The sequence below is a fragment of the Oenanthe melanoleuca genome, chromosome 1 (genome assembly GCF_029582105.1).
Source record: "Oenanthe melanoleuca isolate GR-GAL-2019-014 chromosome 1, OMel1.0, whole genome shotgun sequence".
Lineage (NCBI taxonomy): Eukaryota > Metazoa > Chordata > Aves > Passeriformes > Muscicapidae > Oenanthe > Oenanthe melanoleuca.
In genome coordinates this window covers 84,780,354-84,805,531 of record NC_079333.1, presented here as the reverse complement: position 1 = coordinate 84,805,531, position 25,178 = coordinate 84,780,354, and the positions used below count along the sequence as shown (strand labels likewise).

General features: G+C 45.1%; 1 protein-coding gene across 1 annotated transcript; it reads right to left on the bottom strand.

The window, feature by feature from the left end:
• Positions 1 to 4,317: 4,317 nt before the first annotated feature.
• ECRG4 (ECRG4 augurin precursor) lies at positions 4,318 to 24,607 on the bottom strand. Its single transcript, XM_056502299.1, has 5 exons — positions 24,430 to 24,607; positions 9,863 to 9,977; positions 9,146 to 9,193; positions 6,676 to 6,818; positions 4,318 to 4,711 (listed from the first exon to the last, which is right to left on the bottom strand). Exons 2-5 carry the CDS (start codon positions 9,951 to 9,953, stop codon positions 4,550 to 4,552), a joined length of 444 nt encoding a protein of 147 aa, XP_056358274.1. The 5' UTR covers positions 9,954 to 9,977; positions 24,430 to 24,607; the 3' UTR covers positions 4,318 to 4,549.
• Between the last annotated feature and the right edge of the window lie 571 nt (positions 24,608 to 25,178).

Genomic DNA, 25,178 nt, shown 5'->3' with positions numbered 1-25,178 from the left:
CAGAGGGAACTGGCCAGCTTGGTGCTGCAGAGTGAGACCAGCTTTCCAGAAAGAAAGGTGTGCAAGGCACCCACTGCTCTTTGTGTGCCCTTTGGTCCTCACAGGGAGGACTACTGCTGCTGGAGGTTACTACAGCATGAGATCCACAGTTGGATTTTATTGTTTTTTTCAAGCATGATGTACTGTTCCTTTATTTCTCTGTGTAGGCTGCTAAGGAGCATTGTCAGCCACATTGCTAGTTTACAGACAAGCTACAGTACTTATTTATTTCAAGTAGTTCCATGAATATGTGGTCTAGAGAAGCCTCATGCCTAGCATTTTGCTATATAGGGAAATAATGATCTCATAGTTTCTGTGTCTAAGGTGTTTACAACTTCTCTTAACCTGTATAGACTCTGGTGGGTTTAGTAGCCAGTGAGGTCACTGCCATCTGGGTATTAGTGTGTCTTAATCTGTTTTTTTCAATACATTTTTAGAAAGGTAATATACTGGGAAAAAGAGCTTCACTTTTTGTCAGGGTTTGAATTGAGTTTCAAAGTTGAAAGGGGTATAATTGCCTTAGAGAACAGGCTACAGAGGGCAAAACAAGACTTCGATTAGTTTGATGGATTGAGCCAGTCCCCAGCCTTGCTAGTATTGAGTTTAATGCTACTTGAGGCCAGGAAGTCTCTGAGGGTTGTTAGAGGCTGGTCAGGTCCACAGGAAGAAGATGCTTTGTTAACAGCAACTGTATTCTCAACACTGCTAGCCCTAACAGCCATACATTCCTTCCCTGAAGTTGCTGGGAATGTAGCTGCCACAAATCCATAGTTCCTCTGTAGTGAACATTTCCCTGTGTGGGGATTTCAGGTGGCAGGAAGGAATGCCTTCTTTGCAGCTCTTGACTCTTTAGAGCTACCATGAAGAGCAGCAATAGTTCTGAAGCAAAACAGGCTCTTTCTATGTGGCAGGAGGCTCCTGAGTGCCATTCTGTATCAACAGGGAGGCTTTGCTAAAATAACAATTCATACCTCTTGCAAAAAAAAAAAAAGGGGATTTTGATTCTCTGTTCCCTAGTCTCAGTCCTTCTCTCAGTTGCTTATTTCACAATAGCAGATCTGACAAGTCTTTGTCCATCTTGGTTTGTTGCCATTTACAGCCTGGAACAAGCACCAGTTTGTTTATTCTTGCAATGTTTTCCCTAGATGCTGACATGCTCTTCAGCAAGGAGCAGGATCCTCTGAATACTGTGGTCTGTATCATAGTTGAACTAGCTGGAAGGTCCAAAGCACAAAGCCACAGGGAGCAGTGGCCTTAAGTGCTGTCAAAGCCACACACAGCAATCTGAGCTCCATGCACCCTACTGCAGGGAAAGCTGTTTTAAGCAAGGAAGGCTACATCTTCCACTTGGGAAACAGTCCTGGGATAGAAGTGCTCAATCCCCCATGCCCAATATGTTTGTGTCACAAGTAGGAACTTGAAAGGAATGATGACCTGTCCTCCTCCAAAAACAAAAACAAACAAACAAAAAAGGACACAGCAGTAATTCCATTTTAGCAGAAGGGTTTGCTGGCAGGTGTTCCCAGTAAAGGAGTAAGCACTGCCCTGTGAATCTGATGGATCTGCCTGGCTGACACTGACAAACTCAGGGATGTTGCAGCATCAGGCTTTGGAACATGAAGCACTGGAGCATGGCCAAGCTGTTACTGCTCTGAAGGGAGCCACAAAGGACAATGGCTGCTCTTCTGTCTTGCTGAGGAAGTTATGTCAGTGCTGGGATGAGGGTGATGGTGATGTGAAGTGCTCTATGCTGTCTGCACAGCAGAATGGAAATGCTGAGAGGAGGTACACAGTTCTATGTTTTGGGACAGAAACAGTCAAGGGAAATTAAACTTTGAAGTACTCCATGCGTATCTGATTTTTTTCCCCCAGTAATCTTCCTCCTTTTGCCCAATCCTGATGGCTTGTTCCTGCTTGCTTTCCATCATTGCAGCTGCTTCTCTGCAAGGCAGGTGCACCCCTCTGCAAGGAGGAAGGTGCCCTCACCTCAGAGCTATTTCCCTGTGATGAGTGACCCTAGCCAGCAGCAAGGTGTCCTCACAGCCATTCCCTCTTCCTGCCCCTATGGGAGAAAATTGGACAATCAGGATGAGTACACTTGAGGGCTGAGGTGAGGGCAGCCTAATGAGTGAAGTAAAGTAAAGAAGAAGACCCAAGTGGTGCAAAGGCCACTCACTATCTCTCCCAAGCAAGCCTGATGCTTACCCAGTCTCTGAGAAATGGCTTCCCTGAAAGGCAAAGCCTCTTCTTCTTGCCTTTTAATGCTGACCAAGTCATTGCATCATTTGTAGTTGTCCTGTTTGGGTCAGCTCTCTCACCCACTCCTAGCCTGCCTGCTGGGGGACAGTGTGGAAAACAGGCTGTGCAGGCACTGTGCACCCAAAGCAAAAACATTTGTGTTCTGCCTACACTGGTTTAGTCACAAATCTAAAATATGTTATCATACATGTTGTTATGTAGAAAGTTAACCCTGTCCCACTCCTTAACCCTGCAACACAATATAATGGAAAAGATTTTTTTTCCTCTTAGAGAATTCAGACGACAGAGACCATGGATTTGGTTGTGAGTCTGCAAGGCACAGAAAGCTGCTAGACTGAGTCAGCCTGCCGGAATGGACAGAGTTTACAAAGGCCCAGGGAGAAATGGTCTTTATTTACAGCACTGCTGTTATTTTTCCTTATTCAGCTGGTCTAAATTCCCAATTGTAAATTCTGGGAAATAATGGAAATTACCAGCATGGTTCAAACATTGCCAAATTCAATGCACTTCTTGGATAATACCCAAAATGGAAGTATTTTTCTAGGAATAGGTGTTTTCCAACTGTGCAAAAGAGTCTGTGCTTGACTCAGAATGTGATTATTCCGTATTTGGAATAAAAGCTCTTCTAGCAAGGAAACGCACCAGTTTAAACCAGTTAAACTGGCAAGGATTCTGCAGAGAGCCTAGGAAAGAGTGGGGTTTGGAGCATGTTAGGCCAGTGTGGATCTGTGTGTGCAGAGAAGCAACCAACATGTTTGTTCAGTTTGGCTCCATCAGCAAAGAGCTGTCTCCTGGGAAGTGTTCCTGCAGGGAGCTGTGTAATGCTGGGCTGCATCTAGACACCAGTCCATCACAGCAAGGGCTTTAGGCAAAAAACTAGGAAATGCACTCAAAGAAAGAAGTGAAGTGTAAAGAATGGTGTTGCCATCATCCGCTTTGGAAATTTCTTGTAAGCTTTAGATGAGAGAGAGCTAAAGCATCCATGCTGTCTTCTCTGACTGCTACAGTTGGTAGAACATACTTAATCTCTCTTTATCCTGATTCTTCAGTTCTAGAAGTCATGTAGCAACCAGCCTTCCTCACCTGCCCCTTCCCAGTCCTCTACCTTTGTCAAGTACCAGCAGTGCTTTCCTCTGCCCAGCTCCTCCTGAAGCCCCTGACAGCTGAAATCTCCCTCCCAGGCTGATGTTGCTGTGATAATAGAATTTGTTGTGTTTTGGGATTCTTAGCATACATGATGCCACCAACAATCCCCCTTTAATCCACTGTGTTTCACTAACAGATGCCTGGTCTCTGATATATTTTAATGCTCAGCCTAACATGTGTTCTTCCGTCTGAATTGGGGTAGAGGGAATTCTGCAGTAGGAAATTATGATGTCAGGGAATTGTGTTGGATGCTGTCTGACACTAACTCAATTTTAAATAGCTTACTTTGTTGTTTTATTCCCTGTTTTGAGCTAGGCTGAAAGCTTGACGCTAAGTGGAATGGACACAAAGGGGAGTATTCAGCAAAGATAACCTTTGGGTTATCGTGCCTGGCAGGGGTTGGGGCCGCTCAGGTTGGATGCTCTGCGCCTCAGCAATTACTGCTGAAGTCAAGTTCCTGCCTTGAGCCCTTTCCCTGGAGAATCCTTTCACAGGCTTTGTAGGTAGGCAGGCTCGTCTGCACTGAATTTAGCTTTTGTATCTGTGTCCTTGACCCAACAGGAGCTGCAGAAGTGCCGTGTCAGGCTTGGGAGGCTGCACCCTGTAGGTATGGAAACAGCAGAGGAGGCAACAAGGCACTTCAATTGACAGGAAACCTTTTTTTTCTTTTTTCCTAAGAATAATTGGATTTATTTGTTAATAGAAACGTGAAAGGGCAGGCACATCTTAAGTGTTGTATTCTATATGCCAAAGTAAATGATATAATGTAATTTTGCAATTGATTGTAGGACAGCAAATGAAAAAGCCCTTTAAAAAAGAATCTGTAGTAATGCAGTTGGAATTAAACTTACAGTTATGAAGTCTACTAAATAATGGCGACCTGATTATCAAAAAAGCTTTATTTCTATAACACTTTATATATGTAGTGCACTACTAAGTAATGATAGCTTTAAAAAGTTGCTTTCATCAAAGTCTGGCAGTTCCTTTACTCTTACTGTTTGACATGAGTAGAAGAGAAAGTGGGGTCATTCTGACTGAGGGAGGCTCAGCCTCGCCCAGTGCAGCCCCAGGGCAGCAGCTAGAGTAGGATAAAGGCATCAGTAAATCAGTAATCGTCGTAGTTGACGCCTGCTCCGTGCCTGAAGCTGTGCGGGTTCCGTGGGCCGATGGGAGAATCTTCATCATAGTGGTGCTGGTAGTAGCCGCCGTAGTACTCGTTACGAGCACGCCCCAGGTTTGTCCAGTAGGAGATGTCATCTTCAAATTTCTGCCAGAAAAAGAAGAGAGCATTTGCTTTCCAGCCTGAACTGCAGTGGTGAGATGAAACAGTGGTGCAAGAGCCTCTTTCAGAAATTCGGATCCTTTGCACATTTGTCATAAATGAAATCTTTAGATCTAAGGGGTTTTGTGACTTGTACCCATCTTCTCTATGGGATTATCAGGATCCTGTGTGCAGGAATTGCCCTGCCCAGCACCACACCCCCTGTCCACTGCAAAGTGCTTAAACTGAGAGCCTTCATCTGAAATGTGCACTAAGCACCTTTCATATTTCAATTACCCTGTCAGTGGTGGACTGTACAATTATGTCAATATTTTGCAGTTAAAAATCAAAAGGTTTGGTCTCCCTTGCCATGTGCCTTTAGCTGCAATGTCCCTGACTGGGGTGAACAGGCTGCATTCTGTCTGTGATCTCTCACTGCCCCCTTGCACGGGTGAAAACAAAGGTACAATGCAGCCTCCCAGCCATGGAAGTGCAATAAGCACTTCAGTTCTGCTCACAACAGCAGAGGAAAAATAGTGTGCAAGGATATCAAATACTTGCCAAGTCAAAGCCTTTCCATCTGAATGACTCTTTGGAAATATTTTTGGCTGAGATTTAGAGGAAAAAAAGTTTTGCAAATACACAATGGCTAAGTATGGACCAAGTCCTTTGCTGGAACAAACAGTTATTTCATTGTTGAGACTCTGTCTCAATACTCAAGAAAACCTACTAAGTGGATTCATTGTATCCCACAACAGGCCTCATTTCAGTTTTTGAAATGCATACAGGAACTCAGAGGAGAATTCACTTTAACTGTATGGTTTGTCCTTGTTCCTTTTAGTATTTTCTCCCAGTCTTCAGCTTCTGATGTATAAAACCATTTTTCCTATTCCTATTAGTGAAGGGGGATGTAGCCATGCTGTTGAGAAAGTGACTTTTATCCACATAATATCCAGGAGAATTTAGGAAAAAAGGACCCTTCATTATTTCAGCTCAAGCAAAGGATTATTTTTCTAATTGTTACAGCTTTGAAAATGAGGGCATTCATCTTCCAAGCAATCCACATAGCATGAAAGTTTAAAATGTACTCCAGTTTGCCTGTGCCAATGCAATCTCATTAAACATATTCATACAGCTGACAGAAGCCAAGAATTCAACATCCATAACTATTTTTACCTCTTATTAAAAGCAGAAATGCTTCTATGTGTGGGACTGCAACCAAACACATTTTTTACCCTACTCCAGCATCTATTTAGTAGAGCTTTGTGCAGAGTTTGATTCCACTCCAGTGTTTTTACAAATAAAGTGGTTTTTAAAAATGTGTCCTTCTCATTTGAAGGGAGGCTGACTGAATATTATCCAATGGTTTTCCTTTCTCGTATAGAGTGGAGGCACAGCTGCCACTGTTTGTGATGGTCAGGAGCTGCCCACACTCTGGAGGCACAAGTGTGCAAAATATCAGTGAGGATATTTCACTGAGCAGTGCCAATCACAGCCAGCTTGGTGTGGATTCCTCAGCATGTTTAAAAGCTGATTAGGTTGAGGCTGACAAATTACAGTCCTGAAATAGGATTGATTGCTTTGAGTCTGGCCACCTATTCCATGCACAAAGGAAACTTTGTTCATAGTTTGATAGCAGACACTCCATACGAGACCTTAATGTAATTTTTTCCTTCTAATAAAATAAGGCAAGGATCTCTAACACGTAACAGAGGTTATATTTCTGTGTGACATTTCCCACTTTAAAGAAGAAATCTATTAGACCAGGTTGCACAAAGCCCCATCAAACCTGGCCTTCAACACTTAGAGGAATGGGGCATCAACCACTTCTCTGACAACTTGTTCCAGTAAAGATTTTCTTCCTAAAATCTAATCTAAATCTCTTTTTTTGTTTTCACTTAAGCCAACCCCCTTGTTCCATCCCTGTCTGTTCTCCCTGTTTTTGTGAGGCCTCTCCCCTGTGCACCCACCTGCTCGTCGAAGCCCAGGTACAGGAACTGCTGGTACCACTGCTGCACGTCGGGCTGGCTCCTGTCCCACAGCTGGCGCCGCTGCCGTCTCAGGCTGCTCAGGAACTCCTTGGCTGCTCTTTCTTTCACTGACACCTCAGGCTCTGCAGCAGCAGAGGCTGGAATTAATTCTCCCCACAAAATGCATGCCAGGAATTTTTTTGGTCAGCCTGAAGCGTACTGCTTGCAGCAAGTCAGAAAATGATTCTCACATCGTGCCATTACCTTTCCTGTGGCAGAGTAACAGTAATAAACCCAGCAATCACCAGTGTAATAGGATTTCTCTGCTGCCCTCATTCTCCTGGATTCTTGAAAAGCATTTCTGAGCTCAAGTACAGCAGCTAACTGAGGAATGTAAATAAAAACACCCAAACTCAACGAGCATATACACTATGTGTTTGTGCTTTCAGGAGAGAACAGGACACTGCCCCTAGGTGCTACAGTTGCAGAAATTGGGTTGAAGAAGAGAGGTGAAGTTAAAAAGACTGAGGAAGCTGGAGAAACACTGCTAATGTATTAGAGTGAAGTGAGAAATACTTAAAAATATAGATTTTTGAATCTGATGTGTAAAGAAGTGGCATTTAGATGAGTGCTACTAAATGCCTTGTATGCCTGGAAATAAAAGCCCATCAGATTTTCATAGCAACCAACGTGAGGGATGCCAGACCCAGAAGAGCCATCTGGCTTGCTCCGTGCCTAAGAGCAACTTAGCTGTGGCTGCTAGAGGAATTGATGCACCTCCCAAAGACATGGATGAGAGGACTATGCAGGATGAGAAGAAATGTCTCAAGTTGTGCCACAGAAGGTTTAGATTGGATGTTAGGAAAAATTACTTCACTTAAAGAACGGTTAAGCTTTGGAATAAGCTGCCTAGGGAAGTGTGGAAATTGCCCCCCCTGGAAGTGTTTGTGAAACATGTAGATGTGGCACTTGGGGACATGGTTTAGTGGTGATCGTGGCTCTGCTGGGTAAATGGTTGGACTTAAACTTAGAGATCTTTTCTAATCTAACAGTTCTATGATTCTGTGGCTGGCCAGCCCCTGGCCACACATGGATATGATAAAACATGGTATTGACCTGGCTGTGAAACAAGAAGTGGGTGGGAGTAGAAGTTTTATTTCAGATGGTTCATTTCAATGAGGGAAGAGATCAGGAACACAGGTGTGCATGGGGTTTTTGGAAGATGTGAGGGAAGAGACTGGGGTGGATAGGTGGAGATGTGAGAACCACTCAAGTAGGAGCTGGGCAGACTCATAGAGGAAGGCAAAGGACTGCAGGGAGAAGGAGATTTCAAAGATAAAAGTGATAGATGAGTTGTTGCAGTAAGTGGGAAACAGAAGGCTGTCCTACAGTGATGAGCTGGAAACTGGTAACTCACCATGAGCTTGAACTGGGTGTTATTACTGGGAAGAGGGACAGCTGAGCAAAGGTCCCATGAATGAGCCCTCACACAAGGGACACTGCCAGCAAGGGAAGTAGCACTGCTCACTTTAGAAACCAGTCAGAAAAGGCTAGAATTAAAGAGGCTGCATATTCCTTCCATCATCAGTTTTGCAGTGCTTCTTGATCTAAACCATGTTGTCTGCATGCCCCAAGAGCTCTCCCAGGCAGCCCCTCTCCTCAGGGCACCTGAACAAACAAGTGGCCACTGCTGTGGTGAGGAAAGGTCACTGCTATCTTCACACAAGCACTGTAGAATGGCGACATAAGGTGGGTTCTGGTAAGAGGTGTGGGGTGATGCCATTAAAAAAAAGAAAAAAACCCAGTACAAAATTAGAAAGCCTGGCAGAAAGTGGGAGTCCCCTCTGTGGGGGTATAAATTCTTTGCTTCAGCCATAGAGCAGAGGGGAGCTAGCCAAAACCCTTATGCTGACGGGAGCTAGCCAAAACTTCTGGGATGTTTCATCTGCTGTGGTGCAGCTTGTTCCCAGCTGGCATCTTTTCCACCACTTTCCCTCTACCAGTGAGCCATCCCATGCTTCTGATTGCTGGGCCTTTGGCCATCATCTCTTCCATAACAGAGCAGTCTTCCAAAAAGGAAGCCAAGAAGACAAAAAGAACAAGTCAAGGCATCATAGGCAAGCCAGGTCTGCACACATTCTTCCCTGTGCCTGAGCCAGCAGTATTTCCATGCATTATAATTCCTTGGAAAAGTTTGTGACTTCCCCAGATAAACCAGATAAATGCCACGTCTGCCATGCACACATTAGAAAAGCGCTGTGCTCTGTGCAGAGCAAAAGGCAGTGCAGCCTCAGGGAACCCCGGATTTCAGAGGGAGCTGTGCTAGGCAGAGCCTCCAGCCCAACATCCCAAACAGGCTCAGCCTGAGCAGGAGGTTTTGGAGTGGCCCTCCAGCACTCCTGCAGCTGGAGGTGCAGGGACAGCAGCTGAGCAAAAACAAAGGAAAGCACTTGGCTGGCTCTTTACTTACCTTCTCGTTTCTGAAGCATCAGTTTAAGCTTATTTCCCCTTGCAACATCTAGACAAATTAAAATAAAACACATACACTTACTGAGAAGGAAACAACAACAACAAAAGATTATTTCTCAAAAACTGCCAGAAGTATTTTTGTCATAGCTCCAGTTCAACAGGCAAAGCAGACAAGTTTCTCCCAGGAGAAATTTGCTCTCTTTGCTCCCCTTTCTACACTTGAGCACAGTGTATACTGCAGGGGAGCTTGTGACACTCCAGCATCCTCTCCCCAGCTCTCTTGGCAAGGGAAACCCTTTACTGGTCTTTTTTCACCAACTAAATTATATTTTTCATCAGAAAACTGCAGCTGGTGGCAGTACCAGCACCCAGAGCAGCATGATAATGCTGAAAACCCCTTGTCACTGGGTGAGGGCTGTGCTAACAATCAGGCTGCTCCCAGATTGTGCCTGGCATCCTGCCCCGAAGCACATCGAAGCAGTCACCCTGCTGATCCCCGGACTGCAGCGCATCGGGAGACCTGCGAGCGCTCGGCTGCTCCGAAATGCTCCAGGCGCTGGCAAACAAGCACGTTTTTAAAAAGGTGCCCAACTTGCACAAGGTTTGTAGCAAGGTCCGAAGGCTCTCAGCCCCGGGGGATGCCAGGGGAAGGTTTTCCCGCGCCGGTTCTGCTCTGCCCGCATCCCGCATCCCGCATCCCGCACGCCCGCTCACTCACCGGGGGCCGCGCAGAGCAGCGGCAGCAGGAGGAAGAGGAGGAGGAGGAGGGGAGCTCCGGGCAGGGCCCCGCGGGGACACGGCGGCGACATGGGCTGCCAGGAGAGCAGTGCCACCTGTGCGGGAGGAGACGGACACGATGGAGGCGGAGGGACGGACGGAGGAGCGGAGGGAAGGGAAGGGAAGGGCCGGTCCCGCCGGGCGGGGAGGGGCGGGGAGGCGGCGGGGCCGGGGGCGAGGGCAGCGCTCCGGGCAGGGCACCGACAGCCGGGATCCATCCCGGGATCCATCCCGGGGATCGGGCACCTCGCTCCGGGCAGGGCACCGACAGTAGGGATCCATCCCGGGATCCATCCCGGGATCCATCCCGGGGATCGGGCACTCCCGCTCCGGGCAAGGCACCGACAGCCAGGATCCATCCCGGGGATCGGGCACCTCGCTCCGGGCAGGGCACCGACAGCAGGGATCCATCCCGGGATCCATCCCGGGGATCGGGCACCTCGCTCCAGGCAGGGCACCGACAGCCCGGATCCATCCCGGGATCCATCCCGGGGATCGGGCACTCCCGCTCCGGGCAGGGCACCGACAGCAGGGATCCATCTCGGGATCCATCCCGGGGATCGGGCACTGCTCGGAGGGATTCCTATGGGCACGACCACGCTCCCACCCGTGCGCTCGGCCACCTCCCAAAGCACTTTGTTTTTGGAGTTACACGTGGTCAGTCCAGTGAAACTGGTAAAGACCTTTCAGCAGCTCCTGCAGGCTTTTCTGACAGGGGAGTTAAAAAAAAAATTAAATGGTTGTAACGTGTCATTTCACATTGCTCTCAATATAAACCCTGTTTGTCAGACCCTTGTAGCAGTACATGGAAATGGAGAGATTGTCCTGATGGAAAAAGTAAACAGAATCAACCAAAGGTGACTTAGTTCAGGGTTTTCTCTGTCTCCCTCCCGCAGCCCAAACCTACAGAAAATCCCAATGCATTTTAGTGATTTGCTTTAAAAAATAATTTGGATTTAATTGTTTATTTATTTGGGGTGGTTTTGTTTTTGTTTTTTGTTTTTTTTTCCTACGGGGGGTGAGGTTGGTTTTTTTTTTTTTACATATGGGCAGTTTTAGTTTATTTTAAGAACTCGGGGACCAAAAGCCAAATTCACAAACTAAGAGCCCTTGCTCAGCAGTTTCATAACTCTAATGATGCCTAAACTTATTCTTGCCTTTTCCTAATTCGGACTTACACCTTCCCTTGGTGAATTAATCTTCTATCAGTTCCTTCTCCTGCAGATGCCACAAACACCCCAGATGAATTCTTAATGAATTCCTTACCCATGCTCAGACACAAACCTCTCTCTTCCCTCGCAGCAGAGACCCACAGCACTCAGGAGACCAAAAAGAGCATCTCACCTCCTGCTGAACCTGTGCCAGCAGAGAGTGAGGGAGAGCTGGAATCCCACTGTAAACTACTTGTGAGAATTCTGGCAAGTGCTGGGGCCTTGGCTCTGTGATAGAAGGATTGGTTCCAGATCAGTTGCAGATGAGCACACACACACACACACACAGAGTGCATACTGTATATATTGCATTTGTACATAAATGTGTGCATTGAGTAGGTATGTGTATATATATACATAGCCATGAGTGCACAGTGGGGAGCTGTGCAGTGCTGTGGCAACTCCCTGTGATGAGATATGGAACCCATACAGGCACAGCAGATCATAAGAGTGGGACCAGACCCCGAGGCTGGCTTCACCACTCACTGAAAAGTGCAGAAGGGTCACCAGAGTGGGCAGGTCCCTCAGCAGTGTCCCAGCCCCAGCCCAAATGCTGCTTCAGGAAATCGCTCCTGTTTGCCACAAATCTTTCCTCTTCTGAAAAAATCACTTGTATCTGCACTCAAAGCTTTTCCCTTGCTGCCCCTCATCCCCCAGCACCCCTGAACTAAAGCTCAGGTATCTCTGTTCATCCTTTCTATAAGGACTTGTTACAAAGGCATGAAGTGACAGGATAAGGGATAAGGGCTTCAAACTGAAAGAGGTTTAGTTATTAGGAAGAAATTCTTTACTGTGAGGGTGATGAGACCCTGCAACTGCCCAGAGAAGTTCTGGATGCCCCATCCCTGGAAATGTTGAAGGCCAGGTTGGATGGGGCTGTCTGAGCAAGCTGGTCTTTGGGAAGGTGTCCCTGTTTATGGCGGGGAGGTGTTGGAATGAGATCTTTAATGTTGCTCCCAAAACAAACTGTTCTATGATTCTGTTATCCCAGTCCAAGTGGCAGTGGCAGTGTCAAAGTCGAACAACAGCTCCACCCAAAGTGCCTCTTGCTCTCTGCAGGAGCCACATCTGCCCACGGAGACAGAGAGGGAGGGAGCAGCACCTTCCCAATCCCTGTGATGGAAGGACTCCCACAGGAGGCTGGGGTCCCAGCTCAACTCCCATGCAAATGTGAATTGGAACATGTTCATCTTTTCTGCCCCTGTTTCAGATTGGTTTTTCCCATTCCTCAAGTGTCAGCAGACAACACCATGTGTTGGAACAAATGTCCCTTCTCCTGAATCAATGCACTCTTTCATCAGGCTAATGCTAAAACCACCAGAGCTTTTGGGATAGCTATTTGCAGAATATAGCTAGAAGGGACAGAAGTGAAGAGCAGATATGCAAGACTACATGGAAAAGCTGTGATGGAGTTAACTTATAGAGCCAGGGCAGTGACTCATGAATATTCATGGTTTACTGCTGTACTGGTAATGGCAAAGGGTGTTTTGTTCAGCTGGTTGGTTTGTAACAAGCCTTGTGCAGGAGCTGGGGCTCTGCAGAACTTCAGGTGCTTTGTGCCTCTTGGCCAAGGAAATACAAAGCACAGAACCTCTTCTGGAAGAAACTGCTGGGATAAAATGCAATCTTGTGAAACCCAGAGAAGGGATTGACTCAAGTACAAGGTTATTGTAGAAATTCATTGGTCTAGTAATGGAAGAAGTGATTGACAGAAGACTATAACTCTCAGGTTTAAACTGAGTGCAGTGTCTTCAAGAAGAGATCATTTTCTCAGTTCAGGGGACAGAAGATTTTGCCATAAAGTGAAAAAAAAGCCCCAACAGCACTTCTTTTCAAAGGCAGGAGTGAAAGGTGACAGATGTTTTCCCAGTAGCAATCTCTATTTCTTTTCAGGTTGTTTTAAGGACTTAAGGCAGTGTTGCCCTAGTATTGCAGTAAGACACATATTTTTCTGCTGAGCTTGCAACTACTGCATTGTTATTCCAAATATTTACCCCTAGTGAATATCCAAGTTTATTGACATGCCTGCAGTGCCCTTTTCTGTTATTTACCATGAAAAACCACAGTTGTTTGTGTACAGCTGGAACACTGCAGAGTTTTCCTGGGATCTCTCCATCAGCAGTGACACTGCTCTCTTTAAAACCTCCCTTTCTTCAGCATCACCAGGATCACCAGCCCTTGTTGTTGTAGGTGACTTTAACCTGCCAGACACATGCTGGGAACTTAATACAGCAGGAAAGAGACAATACAGGAAGTTTTTAGAGTGTGTGGAGGATAACTTTTTGTCATAGCTGGTGAGTGAGCCCACCAGGGGAGGGACTATGTTAGACCTGTTGTTTGCAAATAGAGATGGGCTGGTGGGAGATGTGGTGGTTGGAGATCACTTGGGATATAGTGATAATGAAATTATAAAGTTCCTGATATTTGGTGAAATCAGGAGGAGCATCAATAAAACATCCACACTTGATTTCCATAGGGAAGACTTTGGCCTATTTAGGAGACTTATTCAGAGAGTTCCTTGGGGAGCAGCCCTTAAAAACAAAGGAGTTCAAGAAAGGTGGGCATGCTTCAAAACAGAGATCTTGAGGGCACAGGAACAAACTGTGTGCCAAAAGATGAGCTGATGAGGCAAACGTCCAGCCTGGATGGGCAGAGAGGTTTTGAAGGAGCTAAGGAATTAAAGAGGATGTATCATCTTTGGAAAGAGAGTCAGGTGTCTCAGAAAATATGCAAGGGGGTTGATAGGGCATGTAGAAAAAAATTAGTGAGGCCAAAACTCAGTTAGAACTTATTTGGGAAACTTTTGTAAAGGATAATAAAAAATGTTATACAAATTTATTAATGGCAAAAGGGAGGCTAAGACCAATATTTGTTGGGAGCTTAGTAATTGTGGAAGAGGAGAAGGAGAAAGTGCTTAATGCCTTCTTTGCCTCAGTCCTTAGGGGGAAGATGGCTTGTCCTCAGGACAACTACTCTCCTGGATTGGAAAATGGTGTTAGGGATCAGAATGATCCCCCTGTTATCCAGGAGGAGGCAGTCAGAGAACTGCTGAGCAGCTCAGGTGTTCATAAATCTGTAGGACCAGACAGGATCCATCCAGAGTGATGAGGGAGCTGGCAGATGAGCTTGTGAGGCTGCTCTCCATCATTTACAGCAGTCCTGGCTCACTGGTGAGGTTCCAGAGGACTGGAAGATGGCCAATGTGACACCCATTCACAAAAAGGGTGGGAAGGAGGATCCTGGTAACTATAGGTCAGCCTGACCTCAGTACCAGGTAAGACAATGGAGCAGTTTATACTGAGTGCTATCACACAGCCCTTACAGGATGGCCAGGGGACCAGACCCAGCCAGGGTTTAGGAGGGACAGGTCATGTTTGACCAACCTGTTCTCCTTTTATGACCAAGTGACCCACCTGGTGGATGCAGGAAAGGCTGTGGGTGTTGTGTACCTGGATTTCAGCAAGGTCTTTGACACTGTCACAGCACACTCCTGGAAAAGCTGCAGCCCATGGCTTGGACAGGAGTGCTCTGCTGGGTTAGGAACTGGCTGGAATGATTGGATGGATGGGCAGAGCCCAATAAGATGAAGTTTAGTAAATCCAAGTGCAGAGTCCTGCATTTTGGCCACAGTGACCCCCTGCAGTGTTACAGGCTGGGGATGGTGTGTCTGGACAGTGCCCAGGCAGAAAGGGACCTGGGGGTGCTGGTGCAGCTGAACATGAGCCAGCTGTGCCCTGGTGGCCAAGGAGGCCAATGGCCCCTGGCCTGTGTCAGTGTGGCCAGCAGGAACTGGGAGCTCATTCTGCCCCTGCACCCAGCTCTGGTGAGGCCACACCCTGAGTGCTGTGTCCAGTTCTGTCCCCTCAGTTTGGGAAGGGCATTGAGACCCTTGAGACATCCAGAGGAGGGAACAAGGCTGGAGAGGGGCTGGAACACAAACCCTGTGAGGAAGGGCTGAGGGATCTGGGGGTGTTCAGCCCAGAGAAAAGGAGACTCAGGGTGACCTCATCCCTCTCTACAACTCCCTGAAATGTGTTTGTAGCCAGGTGGGGTTGGTCTCTTTCTCCAGGCAGCAGCTGGCAGAACAAGAGGACACAGTCTCAAGCTGTGCCAAGGAAAATACAAGTTGGAAATTAGGAAAAAGTTTTTTACAGAAAGGGTGATAAAGTACTGGAATTGTCTGCCCTGGGAGGTGGTGGAGTCACCATCCCTGGATGTGTTTAAAAAGGACAGGATGTGGCACTCAGTGCCATGGTTTGGTTGAGGTGTTAGGGCATGGGTGGGACTTGAACAGCTTAAAGGTCTCTTCCAGCTGTGTGATTCTGTGTGATTCTGTGTGACTCTGTGTGATTCTGTGTGATTCTGTGTATGGAGGTGTTTAAGGCTTGTTTTAGGGCTTGATTTGCCTCCATTGGCACACCAGTGCTGGAAGCTCTCTGATGTTGTGGTTGGGCAGCATTCTCAAGGGCATTAGGTAATCAAGCCTGCACTAATGATGTCATTTGGTTAAATATCTTTCATCACCACTGGTGACAGTACTAGCCCCTTGATGTCGAAATTTTGCTGAAAGATGTTAATTAATGCTGTCAGCAGGACTGCTCCCCAGACAGCTCTGGAATGAAGAGCAGTGAGCAGGGCCCCCTTCACTCATGGTGTGAGTCCATCCAGTCCCTCAGCATAACAAAGACCATGAGTTGGAGGGATGTCTGCAGCAGGATAGCAGGATGGAGCTGGTGGGTTCATTACTTTCCCAGCATGGGGTTAGACTGAGGGCTTGCAGGCCTGAGGCAAAAAATTTGGGAGCAATCCAGTGGAAACCACTCTGAACCTGACTTCAAGAATATACAGGCAGGAGCAAGGCAAGGAGCTCACTGAAGAAATTCTGGTAGCTGAGTCTGCTACTTGCCAGCTTTGTCCTTGGAGCCTGCAGGACTAAGTCTATGTTTTTCAGAGTAACCAAAGAAAGCTCTTCAACTTGCAGCAGGTTTAGTGACTTCTCAGGCAACCCCATTTTATCTTTGTGATCTCTGAGTTTACATATATTGGTTTTAAGCTCAGCAGTTTAAACTTAAGCTGCCTGAAATGGTATGGGCATGTGTGGCTCTTTAACTGATATGAATTTTTAAAGAGTTTTACTATTACTATTATTAGTAGTAGTAATAATATTATTAATATTCTACATTTCGTCTAAAATTTTGTACAAAGAGATCTCTGAATAGCAAACACTCCTCTGCTTTTGTCTCTCATCACAGTAGCTGTTGAGAGAACTGTGGTTTGCTCATTAAAATGTAAGAGATAGCATCAGTAATGGCTATTCAAGATATTCAGTAATTCCATGCACAAGAAAAAATATACTAAAAAGACTGATCTTGGTTTCTTTCCCTCTGTCTTTATTAGGATTCATGATTTTAAGTGTTTTATCACAGTAGTGTTCTTAAATGCAGTGTACATTAAATGCTTATATAATCACAGGACTCCTAAAGTTGGATTTCCAAGAAACACCCTCCCCATCAAATATAATGAGACTTAAGATAAAATAATGAGGCTCAAAGCCAGCATAACTTAATAGGCAAATAGTTAAATTGGAAATTGGCCAAGGAGTGCAGGAGATGACACTTCATCTTCTTAAAAATAAGCACAGTGTAGATTTTATCAATCCACTAAAATGATCCATTTGATCAAGAACATGGCACACTGAACAGTGTCCCTAACACCCAGAAAATTTTTACTTTCTACTAATTAGGTTTTTATAAATCTCCCAGCCATATTGTCCAGGTAGAGGCTTGCCTTAGGGTAGAGGCACTTGGCACTCCAAATCATTTTCTGCAGCCTTTTCCAAGAAAACTGCAGGAGCTGTGTTTTCCTTCCAAACAGAAGGAAGAATATTTAAATAATCAGTCAGTTCTTTCCAAAATATTTTGAGTTTCATACTATTTTTTCCACTGCCCCAGAGGCACCCTGACAGTGACAGGACCAGCCCCAAGTCCCAGGGCAAACATCTTTTCTTCAACAAAAAGTTTATTTGTTGTCAGCAGTGAGTCTCATTGTCCTTGGCACATGGTTTGGGACACATTTCAGCCATTGCATCTCAACTAGTTGCACTATTTCTTTGGTCCATTTTAGTAATAAATATTAGAGCTCATATTTTTCATAGAAAATAGCTTAAAATTGGGTTTTTTTTCTCCTGCTTGGCTACTGCTGATATTTTTCTCAGCTTCTGTCTGAGCCTGCCAGATAAGAAATGGTGTCTGTTGGTCTGTCCATCCTCCTCCTTTCACTGACTGACAGGACTTTGCTGCCCTCACTGCAGAATTTGGTGATAAGCACAGTGAGAAGCAGATTAGCTCAGCAACATTATCAGATCATGGCTCTTCCTTTCCACAGAGGGATAGAAACATTCTCTCTCTAAGAAATCCTTCTCCTTCTTCTCTTCCACTGCCTCCAGCATACTTTTAGGATAAATCTGGAAGCATATAGCAAGCCTGTGTGTCAGATTTCACAGGAAGGGAGATGGAGAGGGACTGTAGTACATTAATACACATGTCTTTTTGACATGGCCTGATTTCATTCAAATTATCCTTTCCTTTACTGCTGTCATTTGGGACACTTTTTTATGCTTCTCATTTACTTCTTTTAACACTTACTTTGAGCAATTTTTTTTTAACCTGTGTTCATTGCCTTATTTTATTATTCAGAATGCACACACAATCTCATGAAAAACCCCAGAACAAACAAACAAAAAACAAACAACCGTAGATCCACCTAACAAACAAGCTGCACCAACTCAAAAATTAGGAAATGCAAAAAATCTTAAATCTTAGTGATCACACTGGTTAAATGTGGGCGTGTTCTAGAGTGGATTTCAGCCTGTGCAGAGAAGTTTACTAGCAGAACAGGTTTGCCTTCTGAGGAGCAGAGAGCCTGAGATGATGACAGGTGAATTTGTAGTAGGTCTGCCAAGGTTTCCCTCCCTGTGCAGCTCCAGTGCAACCTCACCAGCACAGCCAGCAGCCTCAGAGAGCAGCAGCACGTGCTGTAAAAATGTGTGGGTTTTATTTGAAAAGGAAAAAAGTGTGTGCAATTCCAGGGGGAAGGAAAAGGGGAACATCCCAGAGAGCTGCTGCCACCCTTGGCTCAGTTTGAAGCCCACGTTTCAAAGGTGAGGAGCTGGAACATTGCCTGGAGTGTGCCAGGTATTTTCAGCATAAACAAAACAACCTGCTCTCCCCTGGCTGCCTTCTCAGGCAGGTAGGAATCACATGGGCTGCAGTTTTCAGCAGCACTGCCAGCCTGCCCAAGGCAGGCCCACGGGATGCAAAACGTCTGCCCAAACATTTGAGATACAAACACAGCAGAGTCACAGCACAGGGCAGGTGACTGCACCTCCCTGGGTCAAAACGAGCTTTGGGAGCCTGATTCTCAGGTTATTAGAGCAGAAACCTCACTTGTCTTCCTGACTTTATCACATGTGACCTTACACCTCTCTTGATCTGCTCTCTGGCCGCCCTTGCTGGCTCTGCTTTATGTCTGTGCTTCCCAGTTCCACCAATGCCCTGCCTGTGAACAAGCCCATGATCCTGCTCATCTGATGCTGGATTACCTCTCTGATTTACAGTTCAGTTTGTTTCCAGGAGAATGCACTCTCTGTGCTCTGTGCTGCTGCTGAGTAAGAGACCATGACATCTTTAATCTTCCCTGTGAAGCCCCCCTGCACCCAGCTGTCCCTGGATGCCAGTGACCCCAAAGGGTGGCTGGCTGCGGGCCATGGACATCTGAGGGGAGGGGTTTTGCCTGTTGTCATCATTTAGGCACCCACCCTGCAAGTATCCATGCACACATGCATTTGTAATCTCAAGAGCCCTGTGGAATCCCATTTATCTCAGAAAGATTGAATCCCACTCTATGGCTGGATGTCCCAAAACAGAGTTGTACAGAAATGTGGCTCCGCTGCAAAGGTGGGCATTTCCTCCCCAGCTCTTTGCACTCCTGGGTCTGTGTCTGGTGAGAGACAGAAAGGAAGGCTGCTGGTCTCTGATCCTGAATAACAGCATGGATATAACCATGCTGAATAACCCAGCTCACATTAGCTCTCCCTGTGCTAGCAGGACTGCACAGCTCCTGAATCCATGCTGGCTCTCCATCACCCAAGCAGAAGAACCTGCCTGCACTTGTCAATGTAGACAGGGCTCCAGAGTCCCTGCTTGCTCCTCGAGGCATTGGCATAATTGCTCTTTTGCCCTGGAACTCCTGCCACAGAGGATGGCTCAGAGAAGATAAGATGCTGCCATCTACCTCCAGCAAGTTGTTCCACTTCCATCAAAAATGTCCTGGTGGGCAAGACAGCCACTGTTTGGGTCAGGCCACTCAGTTTCTGGGCCAGACCAGATATCTTAGCTTTAATCAGAAAGTTAATCAGCTTCAGACATGAATTCTGAGGATATCATTCTTCAAGTTGGAATGAGCAATTCAATCACTTACTTTTACCAAAATCAACACAAAATTATTTCACCTCCTCCCCTCTCAAGACCTGCCATTACAAATCTTTGTGTCTGACTCCTTTTTTATTTTAGAAAGGACCACAGTGATTTTTGCTTTAAAGAACGTTGTCCTGGTTTAACATATTTTCACATCCTTCATGGCAGATCTGAAGTACTGTTCCTGAGTGAAGGACAGTGACTGCCTTTTTATTAAATAATGTTACAACCTAATGGCTACAATGAAAAGATGCTTTCACCTGGTAATTATTTGCTAGAATGTGTAGTACACATTATTTGCTAGAATGTGAAGTGTAATACATATTCCTGAATGATATTTGGAATTGGGGAGGACTTGAGCTGGGTAATGCCCTCATGCCCTGATGACACCAATCTCTTTCTCTTGTGTGAGTCCAGGCTGGGGTTTAGCTATACAGCAGTGAGTAAACACACAGACAAACCTTTGAGGATTTGTTTTACCTTACAGAAATGGCACAGGCATGGCAATGACTCTATGATAGATTGGGAGAGGCCACACATTGGTATTAGATCATTTATTTGTACTCAAGTTATAACTGGAATAGAAACATCTTCATAAAGATGTCACTTAAACTTTTAATTTTTATGTTGATTAATGTAGATACAGGGACAACAATATAACTTTAATGCTGGTAATCACACAGAATCTCTTAGATTGGAAAAGACATCCAAGATCAGCAAGTCCAACCATGGACCATGGCATGCAGTGCCACGTCCAATTGTTTCTTGAACCCTCCCAGGGATGGTGACCCCACCATCTCCATAGGGAGTCCATTCCAGTGTTGTTACCCTTTCTGTGGAGTTCTTTGTGCATTTCAGTTGTTGATAATCTCTCATTAACCAGAAATGGTAATGACAGAAATACTTAGTAGGGAAAGACCTTTAAGACCATGGAGTCCAACAACAAACCTTCACTGTCGAGTCCACCACTACACCAATGCCTCTAAGTGCCAAAATCCATGCATCCTTCAAAAACTTCCAGAGATAGTGACTCTAATGCTTCCCTGGACAGCAGGGGAGAGACTGGAGCAGATAGGAAACTTTCTGCTGTTTAGTCTTTTTCAATTAAGAGAAAATGACAGATCAGTCATACTTTGATGCACCCATCACAGGAGCACATTTTTCAGAGATTTGCTGGCTGCTGTGCAAAGTTTAAGCACCTGGATAAGAAAAGTCCTGGTTCTGCTAATTTAAATACAATAGTTGTCCTTGGGTTTAGTAAAGCCAACCCTTTACCCTTGATCATTTCATATGAAAAGTTTTGTCATGGTGTTTGAGTTGGCTATGTCATGAGAAATAATTTTACACTTAAAAAAACAAACACCAAATGCAACCAAATCACTGCATTATTACAAAGCCACTAAATGTGTCCATGGAAAAGCTTTTCCATAAGCCTAATCTTACATGACTTACTAATTTTATTTTTTACTTAAAACAATCCATACTGAGATGTTTGAAGAGGAAGGAGAGAAATACACAAAAGACATGAAAAATACACAGCAGAAAGAAGAGAGAAATACGCAGTGGAGAGGGGACTTTTTATCTGATAAGAAAGAACATATATTGTAAGGTATGTATTTTAGTAAAGAAGCCAAAGCCCTCAAATCTCCCCTGCTGTCACCATTCCTATAGAATTGCCATCAAACCTGCAGTCTCAATATATGAAGCAATCAATCAGCCTCCCTAGCCATGGAGAGATCCCACTGCCCAAGGCGCAGATTGATTTCCCTGTGAGCACACAGGCAAGGCTAAAAAAAGAAACAGATTAAAACAAAGGCTGACAGAATACCTTCATTTTGGTTCCATTATGAACAAATCCCAACTTTTATTATTTCATCCAAGCTGTCTCTTTCCTGTTCATCTCCAGTCTCCAATTAAACATCATATATTTTCATTTAAAAATAAGCTCTCATTACAGAGGACTCAATTTTTATATGTAAATAAACAATACAAACTGAGAATATTAATCAAAGATCTAAGCACATTTTCTGCATAGCAAATATGTTGGAAAATGTATCTTCCTATTCCTTTCCCCAACTATATGGGCAGCTTCAAATTATCCCAAATAATCTGAGGCTGACTTTATTGACTTGTGAAATGTATGTGTTTTGCTTATTGATATCTGAATTCTGTGCAGGAAGAATGCATGTGAGAGTAGTGGAGCACTTTCAACCAAATTGGATGTGTAATGGGCTCAGAGTCTCACTTCTAAGGGGAAATCAGATGGAGTTAACAATACTGGTACAACTTCTAAAGAATTGTCTTGGACTGTGGGGATCTTTCTTAATCAAGGAGAGGTTTTTTTCTCCTTGTAACAAGACAGTCTCTGTCACAGGTACTCTTCTTGATCCTGAAACATGACTTTATACAGGGATGTCAGAGGACCTGAATTATGCATGTGGTCAGCCCAGAGTGATGTCATCTAGCCTTAAAATCAATGTATCTCTCTTGGATGTGAAAGGAAGGAAAAGACCGGTGGTAGTGTAGAGTTAGTGCATTTAAAAGTCATCTAAAAAATGGATTTCTCCAAATTTGTACAAAAATGCCAGCTGAAGCCAATTTTCCTCCAACCTAACCAATATTGTTTTCCCATCAATTGCTCAGCAGTGGGTTCAGGCAATACCTGAAAAAGGTTGGTGTCTGATGACAGCACTTCAAGGACCAGAGAGGCAGAGGAGGCAAAGGGCAGTGCTCTAACATTACAAAGACCAACAGGCAAGAGTGATTTTACAAGGCCTTGACAAATCCCATTTACTCCCCAAAGTTAAAGACTTGTGCTTGTGCCTCCTGCCAAGAATGAAAACCCATTCTCCTGCTGAGGAGAAATCTGTGTGGTGAGTGGCAAGAATATTCTCTGTAAGCACAGCTTTCACAAAGCAAAGGAACACAGATGTGCATTTTCCCATAGCTGCACTGAGACCCAGCCATCAGAGTTGGTTGCCACAGGAGAGGACTGACACAAGGGCTTATCCTTCCTGTAACTGAAAATCCAGGTTTGGTGTGTGCTCTGTTAACTGGTCAATTCTGAAAGCTTCACCATCTTTTCTCAGTACCCACACTTGGCAATCAATATTTTCAGAGGCCACAGCCTCAAAGGCCTCCCATCTGTCTGTCATCAGAAAGCTTCTCATCTCTGTATATCCACATCAGTATTCACAGGGAAAGGAGTTGTATTAAAAAAATAATTGAGAGTATGAGGCCTTTAAAAAATGCTGTGGTGGATTTATTAGAGCGTGTCAGTATGTTGCAACACCCAAATGAACATTCAGGTGAGAAGCCCCAGAAAACAGCAGAGCCCACACAGTTTTTTACAGACAGCCCCTCTGTACATCCTTAAATCTTCCCTATAGTTAATCAAGCCAAACACAGCATGCAAACATTTCAGTCTGTGCTAAATAAATGCCTTTTCCTATTGCTTTTTAATGACAGATGTTTCCCTTTGAATTTTCATGCACTAGCACAGATCATTCTACAGTCACCTTAAAACTCTACATGAATGTATGTGAATAAACTGCCATGGTAAAATATGCAGAACCTCTGCATGCCAATTTTTTTTTTTTTTTTTTAACATTATCTGTCCATCACTGTTCTCTGCACTAGTTAAGGGATGGTGTTCTTCCACCTTACAAAAACTTCCCTAAACAAGACAAATTCTTAAAAAAGTCCAAAGTAAGACTTACTCATGAGAACTGTTGCCTTTATTAGGTACTTTTTTGAAGCCAAGAATATAGCTTGGCTGAAACCAAGACCTTAGGAGGTCTTAGCAAAAGTTCAGTTCAAAGAGTTTAGGAGCAGCCCATGCCTGATTTATGCCTCCAAACAGCATTCACAGATCAGGCTGCCTTGCACAGGTCCCCTTGCTCAGCCTGCAGCACAGCATTTTCCTGCAGAATGTGGTGAGCTGGCACTTCTGACCATTTTAATCAGTCCAGTTTTAGGGATGCTGTGGCTGGATTGGGACACATGTGCCCATGGAGCATTGTGGCTACAACTCTGTCACTGAGTTTTTAATGTCTTCTGCAAACCTGGCTCAAGTCTTTGGGCTATCTGGACTATGAGCTGGTAAAATCCAGCCTGAGGAGGTGGGGACACTGAGCCTTTACAAACATATTAACTGATGATCAGATTTGAAGATTAAAAGTACACTGTGGCTGCTGCTGCCTTCAGCTTGCTTTTAAAAATCACACTGAAGCTGAGCCATTCAGTTGTCAAGCTTCCTTTTGTTACAAATACTCTCCCTTTATTCCTCAAACATGGCATTTTTAATTGTACCTATAAATTACTTCTTCAGCCCTCTTGTGTAGCAGCATGAAAAGCAAGTTTTAACATGGAATGAAACAAATCTACAGAAGTACACAAACCATAAGACATCTGTGTTGCAAACTGCACATTTCAAAGAAGTGATTTTTTAAGTTGTTTTCTCACTGGTCAGCTGCAACAAAGAAAGAAATGACAAACAAACAATAGATTTCCCAGAGACTCTGCTAGTATCCCCTCTATGTTCACTCACTTCTAATACTTTCAGTCATTTCCTCTGCTGCAGAGCGTGCATCCACACACCAGTGTGTACACACACAGGCATGCACAGACAGACAAAGAGCATCCTTCCAGCAAGGAAAATGCCCTGCATGAGGCTACAGATCACTGAAGCCTGAAACATTTTTTTATGACACCCCACAGTGTCAGGGAAGGAGTAAGACAGCACAATATTTTTTCCTAAAGAACACTGACACGTTTTTGACATTCCTCCCTTCCTCCAGCAGACAAATATTTTATCAGTTTACCTTTAGTGTAATACGCTTCCCGTCTCCTTCCCAGGATGGGAATGCCTGGCCAGAAGAAATGACCTTTCCTGCCACAGAACAAGTTTCTCTTTATTTCAGCATGCCTTGCCTCCTGCAGCAGGGCAAGCAGCAGCCAAGGCTGCGAGCACTGGAGCTGGGGCTGGTGGGGATGCCGGGCGTGAGAGGCGCGCGTATCCTGCCTCTCCCAAATCCCAGCCCCTTGGCTGCTACCCAGCACCCCTTGGACCAGTTCTGGAGAGTCACATTTCTCCTGGATCAGGCTGCCTGCCTGCAGGAAGATGATTGCAAGCAGATGTACCCATGTGCTCATGTGAAAGGAATTTCAGCTTTTGTGTCAGCCGTACTGCACGATGAGCGCCCAGCTCCAGGGAGCGTTTCAGTGCTCTTTAATTCCTTGCAGGTGCTGGGAACCAGAATGTGCTGGTACAGCAGAGCTGACACACAGGAGGGACAGACACCTGGGCTCAGCAGCAGGACCAGAGGCCAAAGACATGACCAGCAGGCTCCCCTCACTGCAGGGAACAAGGCTGGATTCATAAAGACCCATTTTCCTGGTAAACACCCATTATGCTCAAAATTTCACAGCAAAAACTGAGTTTTACCACAAGTGCAGTAGTTTCAACCTCCTGTTACAGATGATCCAGGAGGAATAAACAAGATGGACATCAATAATATAAAATTAATTCATCTGAATATATATTTAACGAGGAACAGAAAATGAGTGTGGC